General features: G+C 34.6%; 1 protein-coding gene across 2 annotated transcripts; it reads left to right on the top strand.

Moving 5' to 3' along the window:
• Positions 1-477: 477 nt before the first annotated feature.
• On the top strand, positions 478-6,544 carry LOC111887935 (protein SIEL). 2 transcript variants are annotated; one of them, XM_023884070.3, is made up of 9 exons: positions 478-1,458; positions 1,529-1,609; positions 2,806-3,039; positions 3,191-3,382; positions 3,465-3,605; positions 3,691-3,780; positions 3,858-4,339; positions 4,939-6,015; positions 6,170-6,544. In XM_023884070.3, the coding sequence occupies exons 1-8, from the start codon at positions 781-783 to the stop codon at positions 5,732-5,734; spliced, it is 2,694 nt and encodes an 897-aa protein (XP_023739838.1). In that variant the 5' UTR covers positions 478-780; the 3' UTR covers positions 5,735-6,015; positions 6,170-6,544. The 2 variants fall into 2 exon arrangements, with proteins under 2 accessions (XP_023739838.1, XP_023739837.1); XM_023884069.3 differs by having other exon boundaries at positions 6,165-6,544.
• Positions 6,545-8,452: the final 1,908 nt, after the last annotated feature.

Raw genomic sequence — 8,452 nt, 5'->3', positions numbered from 1 at the left:
TCAAATCACGTGTCTTCTCTCATCTCCGTGAAGACGCTAAGACCATCTCCAACCCATTTCCATTTTTTCCTCCATAAATGGAGTAAAAAATGGAGTAAATAGTATTTCATCTCCAACCCTACTCAATTTTCTACCCCAAAAAGTATATTCCTAGAATATTCCATTTTTATAACTTATATATATATTGTCAAATACATCCATCTATTAATTAAACTCTATATTTATGATTAATTAATATAAATTAATATATAACATGATATTATAAATATTAAATATTGCATTTAAACTATAATTAGTAGATAAAATAAACTAGAAATGTATAAAATAAAAATGAGATGGACTAAAATTGACAACCAAACTTCACCTTTATTTTTGGAGATATGAATAGTATTCCCCCATATACGGGGGAATACTATTCATATCTCCAAAAATGGAGGTGAAAATAAGGTAGGGTTGGAGAAGAATGAGAAAAAAAATAAAGTTTGAGAGTGGGTTGAAGATGTTCTAAGTCCAACCCACCGAAGTTGGGGGCGGTGTTCACACGTTTTGGAGGCTGACAAACGCATGTTCCAGCCTCCACTCTTAGCAGCCTAAGGAAGCCCTAGGTGAGCACCAGGTGTTTTTCTGCCCAAGGCTTTTGGAGTTTTGGTGAGGAATTACTTATTTTTCTGCCCATCGGGGCATTTGTGTAATTTTCTAAATTTCTTATATCAAACCAAATATGAATCAATACCCTGTGCGTTGCAGAGCTTCTTGGGGCTCAACCAAGACTCCATCGACATGGAGCAAAAGCTTCTCTCGAATTTCGAACAAATTTGCAAAAACCAAACAAAAATATCTTTAAAATCCTTCTCTATCGCTAGAACTCTCCTTGTAAACCCCTCAACCTCCGATCAGACAATCTCTTCAATCCTCCAAAACCTAGAAACTCTATCAACAGCAGTATCAGCATCAAACCCTCAATTTTACCATCTCCATGTCATCACCCTCCTCTGTGAAATCTCCATCGTCCGCCGCCATTTCTCTCCCCGCATCACCACCATACTCCACTCTCTCTCCCTACACTGCCCCAACATTACCCCACGTGCCGCCGGACTTGCACTCTCTACCTCTGTTTCCATATATCCCGCTTCCGCGTCCAACTTGGTTTCCGCGTTTTCAGAGGGGACCGAGGGATTGTTTTTATCTCTCTGCTTCGGTTCGTGTGTGCCTGTGCGTCAAAGGCTGCTATCGGATGTGGAGATATTTAATGTCCGGCCTTCGCTTCTGCTCACGGTGTTGACAGGGTTCACTAAGGATCCGTATCCTTACGTGAGGAAGGCTGCTTTGGATGGTTTGATTGGTTTGTGCAAGTGCATTGTCGTTGAAGATCGTGGTATGATTGAAGGATGTTACCTTCGTGCTGTTGAGCTTCTGTTTGATACTGAGGAATGCGTGAGATGCTCAGCTGTTCATATGGTAATGTATTGACAGTTTCTGTTTATTGAATTGATTTTGCAAATGGATTTTAATCATTTTGGTGTGGCAGGTAAGTGAATGGGGGAAATTTCTAGTGGCAAATAGTGAGGGCAAAAGCAAAAGAGATTGGTCAGATGCATTGTATGTTCAGGTATCAATCAAATCTTATCATTTATAATTTAGATATAATCCCAAGAGGGATACATCATTCCCAAGTTTCGATTCTTGACATCATACATTTTCATATTAAGAATTAAGATTATCATATATTAGAAACATAAAAATCACTCATGAAAACTTACTTTAAAGGCTTGACTCATTTTTCTGTCCTTAGCTTTAGCTGAAACCATAAACACATCACTGGTTTTCATTCTTGAACTCATAGATGTTCTCCTATTTAACTGGCTCTTTTATGTTAAAAGATGTTTAAAGGCATCTGATCGCCTTTTTGGCTAGCCATGTTTTCACTCTGAATTGGATGTAATGGTTGCCACATGCATATATGAAGGTGATGAATCACCAATACTCTATGTTGGATGATAACAATTACATTTCTAACCTTCTACCTTCTTTTGTCTTCTAAAGCTCATAATAATTAAAATACAACCAATAAATTTACTCACAAAGCATGCCTTTCAGTTAGGATATAACATCAAGAAGCTTAATTCAAGGTATTCTATTATTATTCTGAAAACAGAGGATGTTACATTTCCAGAGTGTATGATTTAGCTTCTTTCTAATCTTGAAAAAGACTTCAAGTTCTATTTACAAATTGAATTTAAAAAGCATATATGACCTAGAGAAAGTAATATGTAGTCCCAATATTGATTTTGAACACTTATTCTTTTCAACCTTTTTGACATGTGAGATAGCATATGACCTTTTCTAGCTCTATACAAATGCTTTATGTCTACAAGAACCACAAAAAAAAAACAATAACTTGAAGGGCTAAATGCAAGAAATAGCAACATACTTTTTATTTATTTGTGCATTATAACATTCTACTTCCATTTATTTCTATAATAACATTCTACTTTCAATCTTTTTCTTGTTAAAGCATTACACTTTGAATAATCTACCCAGTTATAGCATTACACTTCCAAACTTTTTTTTCTTCTCATTAACACCTCATACTTTACAAAAGTTACCCAGTTATAGCAGTGAAAGTAATTGCTATAATTGGATAAAAATTTCAAAGTAACAATGTTGTAATAACAAGAAATGAAAGTAATTGTTCTTTCTTGCATTTAACGCTAACCTGAATGATGCTATTGTTTAACTTTCTTGTGCATCTTATATTCTTATCCCGTTTTCTCATCATCTTTTTTACATCAAATGTATCTGCAGCTCTGTTCAATGGTGAGGGACATGAGTATGAATGTGAAAATTGAAGCTTTTAATGCTCTTGGGAAGTTAGGAATGACATCTGAGTATATTCTGATGCAAACCCTCTCCAAGAAAGTCTTGCCAATCACCAAAGAAAAGACATTACATGGTCAACTCTCAAGAAAGCATTCCAATTTACCAGCTTCAAGTGCTGCTGGAGCTTTTATACATGGATTAGAGGATGAATTCCATGAGGTAACTCCAAAATATACCAACATTTACATTCGTTTATTTGTGTATTAAAGCATCCTACTTTCATTTTATCTCTTTCATGAGTTAATTGCAATAGGAAGAAATGAAAGTACATTGCTATTTCTTGCATTAAATGAGTCTGACTTGTTTGAAGGTAAGAAGCTGTGCATGTTATTCCATGAGGATGCCTGCTATTCTTTCTGCTGGCTTTGCTACTGGAGCCTTAGGTTTGTTAATGGATGTGCTGAATGATGATTCAGTTGTTGTAAGATTACAAGCTCTTGAAACAATGCATCATATGGCAGTTTATGGCCATTTAAAAGTGCAAGAAATGCACATGCACATGGTAAGTTTCTTATTAATCCAATTAAACATGTTTTAACTTTTTAATTACATTGAATTAAACTATTAATTGTTTAATTTTACAGTTCCTTGGTGCTCTAATCGACATGAACTCATCAATAAGATTAACAGCAAGAAAAGTACTTCGATTAACCAAACTCCATGATCTGATTTTGTTTAAACTAGTTGTTGATAGCCTCATACAGAGTCTAGAGAAATATCCACAAGTGAGTTTCGTGTAAAGTTTTTCATTTTATTTTTTTTAATGATATTGGTAAAGAATGTGTGATGTTGACTATGATTTTGACTCAGGATGAGATGGATGCTCTTTCTCTTATATTTGATATTGGCAGAAATCATGGAAGTTTTGCTATCAGCATCATTAAAGAATTCTTTCCAGAGGTTGAGAATTTAGTTTTTTTACAACCTATTTGTTATATATGTTTATCTCAAAACTGATATAAAGTATAAATCTTTAGGTGGACCCTTCTTCTGAATGCAATTGGGACTTTAATAATTCAAAAACTGCTGCACACCTTGTATTGGCTATATCTATTCCACTTTCCCATGGAAAGCAACAACAATTGGATAGCATTCCATCAATAATATATTCTTATGCTGTTACAATTCTTGGAAGAATTTCTAGAAGCTTGACTGGAGTGATGAATCAGGACACACTTTTGGCTTATTTGTCACATTGTAGTAGATCAAGTGGACCCCACCTTATAGAGTTCATGAAAGGGGAAGACAAGATGGTTGAAGATGATGTGGCAACAAAGATCGATACTCAAATAACATGTCCTGTCAGTGTCAGATTAGACGTGGTGCATAATAATAATGATGGTGATTTTGAAGTGCATGATAATGCAGATAATTATATAAAGTTTATCCTTGCTAATATTGTACAAGTTTGGCCTTTGGTGAAGTTTGGATGCATACATGAAGTGCTTACAACACTAAGGTTAGTTTATTTATTATAATTTCATAATTTATAAGCTGCAATATTTTCACTTTTGGTTCCTATGCTATATCAATTATTTTGGATATTGTCCCAGAAAGAATTTTTTTTCCTTTTTCATCCCTAATTCACTGTTTCACAACACATTTAGTCCCTGGCTCGCAGCCAGGGTTAAGTTTATGAAAACTGAAAATGACCATTTTACCCTTGACCTCTCTGTTTTCATTAAAGGAACAGCTGGTTTGCTAACTTATTAGACGAAACATGGACTAAAAGTTTTCCAGGAGTCTGAACTGGGAAGTAGGTATAAAAAGACTAAAGGATTCTTTTTTGGACTAAAACATATGAAAATGACCATTTTGCCATTGCCTTCTTCATCTTCTCTGTTTTCATTAATTTATAAAGCTGGGCTGTTAACTTGACATTTGATGAACTAAATGATTCTTTTTTGGACTAAAAGTGTTATGAAACGGTAAATCAATGACGAAAAAGACAAAAAGATTCCTTTTTGGACCATATTAAAAAAATCGATATAGCCCAGGGACCAAAAATGTAAATTACTATACTACGATACCCATTTTAATTATATCCAATTCATGCAGGAGTTGGAAGGAAGAACTAGCAACATTTATCACTGATCCATCATGTCAATCCAATTCTCATTTAACATTTACTTCTCAATATCTTGATGTGGTGAAACTACTTTCAAAAGCATGGTGGCATGTTATGTGCCCAATGGACTTAATATGTAAAGAATCAGGAAACTTGGGGTACATTTTGCAAAAACTGGAAAATAAACTCCGAGAATTACAACACAGGTTCATTGGGTTGAGTAAAGAAGAGGAGCTACATATCCAGGAGCTGACACATGTCGCCTCTACACTAAAATCGTCTATATTCGATGAATCTGCAATAAAAAAGCTACAGTTTTTTTCCTTAAAAGAAATTATATTCCATGAAAACATAAAATACATGGATGCAGAAGTTGATGTTGGGGACAAATACAAATACAAATACAAATACAATGATTGGTTAAATCCGATTCCCTTTGTGGCTGGACTACCTGTTGGAATACCATTAAAGATTAGGTTACATAATGTACCAATTGAGACTAAGTTATGGGTAAAAATGACAATGTATGAGAAGTTGAGGGAGTATGTGTATGTTGATTTGAAACAATTTGAAGGTTGTGAGAAGGTGAGAGAATTTACGTTTATGCCCCCGTTCCATAGAACCCCGAAAGTGAATTGTTTTGTGTTGAGGGTATGTGTAGGCATGGAATGTTTGTGTGAGGAGGAGGTTGATGGTTTTAGAGGGCATGGTGGGCCCACACATGAGCTTGTTTATCTTTGCAAGGAAAAAGAGGTGTTCCTTTCCATGGTGGGTAAAAAAGGTTAAAGGTGGCTAGACATGACAGATTTAATAGAACACAGAACAGAACAGGTTGTACTGTGTTTGACATGTAAGACAAAAAGTTGTAACCTTTTGTCCCGTCCAAAAAGGTGGAACAATGTGGTACAATTACAAAGACTCGATGTCGATATGTCATCTGTGGAAAAGACGTGAATGCCCTCATCGTCCTCGTTATTGAAAATAGTCTTTGGATGAATCTTGAAAGGTTTTCATCGGTTGTTGCAAGTGAAGAATTTTGTTGGCCTCAATGTTTCAGTTATTCTCTGGTATATTTTCTTTACTCAAACTTTAAATAGACATATTTTTGTTATTTAATATTGGCACAAGACCATCTACAACCCTATTCTATTTTTTTTTTTTTTAAGATTTTCATAAATAGCCCTTTTATTTACTGGCTTTTTACAAAATTTAATAGAAAAGATGGTGCGTGGATGTGCATGACAAAGATGAAGGTTTTCAGGGCTATGAACGCTCAAAGTGCATTGTTCCTCTTGGGGAATTTCAAGTAATACAAGCTGACTTAAACTCACGAAGAAGTTGGTGATGAAAATGACTCGAAAGATAACATGGAAACCGGTTCAAAATTCCTTTTCATTAGCTCTTGAAACAAGAAGTACCCATAAATACTTTGAAATTACAGTTTTGCCCTTACCTTTTGCTTTTATTTTTATTTATGGATGTCCCACTGCCATCAATTTCTGGAACTGCTCCCTATGTAAGTCTCCTTGTTTCCACAAAGTGTTCGCGTCTATCTATTATTGTTAATAAAATAACTATAATGCCATTTTGTATTTATTTTTTAATTAATTATTTTATTTAAAAAAACACCAATGCGGTCCCTTTCTCTGTGTCTCTCTCTAACATGACATCCCTCAATGCTCCGCGAATATTAATGCTTGCCTACCTAAAAGTTCACCTGATGGACATTGGATATTTTTGACAGGATGAAACTGTAACAATTTATCCCAAACCATATGAATGATTTCAGACCTCCAAATCATAAAGCGAATCCACAATTTTTTGACAACCAAATTCCTAATGGTCTTTTAGACTTCCAAATCATAAAGACTAGCATTTTTTTTCTTGAGAATATGCCAGAGAGATTTAATCTCATGATCCATCGTATAGATATTTAGGGAAAATTTGGCAAATCACTATAAACCCATCAGCGACTCACATGAGCGATTGAGCATATGCATAAACAAACCATAAAGCGTTTACATTGAATATGATGAAATAAACAATAGTTGATACAATGGAAAGAACACCAATATGATGGTATAAATTTAAAGGCAACAAATTTTCAAATTGACAAGGTATGTATTTGTAGGTTGTTATATGTTATATTTTTGTACATGCATTATTTTCAAACTGGGTAATGTATTTTTATTCATTAGATGTTCAACACTTGTGAAATTTTAAAGGAGTGGGTACTTGCAGTTCAAATGATGATATTCCGGAAATACCCTTTGAAATAAATCATCAAGATTTCATTCCTATTGATGATTATGATCCAGATAATTTTGATGTTACAAATGAAGTTGAAATACCATACAATTATCAATCAGCTAATTCTCAGGAGCAATCTTCTTCCAATGATGAAAATAATTCAGAAGAAGAAGCTGATAAGCATAATGTTCCTTTATGAACATCCACAAGAATTTCAAAAAGATCATCATGGTATGATGATTACATAATGCATTGTAGTAATTCTTCAGCTCCTCTACAAAAATCCACATACACTTCTCCTCATACATCACCTACTTACCCATATGTTGAGTCACCAATTTTAACCACAACTCACAAAAGCTTTCTATGTTCAGTTTCAAAAATTACTGAACCCAAAAGCTATCAAGAAGCATCAACTCAACATGAATGGGTAAAGACAATGAATAAAGATCTTGATGCTTTGGAAGAAAATAATACCTGGACGATTATGCCCTTACCACCTGATAGAAAACCCATTGGTTCAAAGTGGGTATACAAAATAAAATTGAAACCTGATGGAACTGTGGAAAGGTTTAAAGCAAGATTGGTTGCAAAGGGATACAATCAAACTTATGGAATTGATTATTTGGATAATTTTTCCCCTGTGGCAAAAGTTGTAACAGTAAGGGTGTTACTGTCATTATCTACGTCAAATGGTTGGTTTCTACACCAACTTGATATAAATAATGCTTTTTTGCATGAATTTTTGGATGAAGAGGTTTATCTAACTCCTCCACAAGGTTATTCAAAAGCTAAGAAAGGAGAAGTATGTAAGCTGAATAAGTCTCTATACGGGTTAAAGCAAGCAAGTAGACAATGACATATAGAGTTCTATAATAAATTGATCAATTTTGGGTTTAAACAATCATCTCATGATCATTGTTTATTCACAAAAGGAGAAGAGATCGATTTTCTTGCACTAGTTGTATATGTGCATGATGTTTTAAGGGAAAATGCCACTGTAGCCCCACGAACTTTCACATTTTGGTTTAAAAGGTCCCTATTGTTATTTTTTGGCTTTATAAGGGCATGAATTCTCTTTTTACCGGCTTTTAAGGCCATTTTTTAGAAAGTGAAGGGGTCACCCGGTCACCCCTTTCACAATCAGCCAGTTATCTTGTACACATCATTAAAAAAAGCCAACTCATTTGCCAGATCAGATGCCACCTAATGTATGCGAACAGGAGAGCACGAAATTGAGGGAGAACAACCATG

Source organism: Lactuca sativa, chromosome 5 (genome assembly GCF_002870075.4).
Source record: "Lactuca sativa cultivar Salinas chromosome 5, Lsat_Salinas_v11, whole genome shotgun sequence".
In the NCBI taxonomy this organism is placed as follows: domain Eukaryota; kingdom Viridiplantae; phylum Streptophyta; class Magnoliopsida; order Asterales; family Asteraceae; genus Lactuca; species Lactuca sativa.
This window is presented reverse-complemented; position numbering and strand designations above follow the sequence as displayed.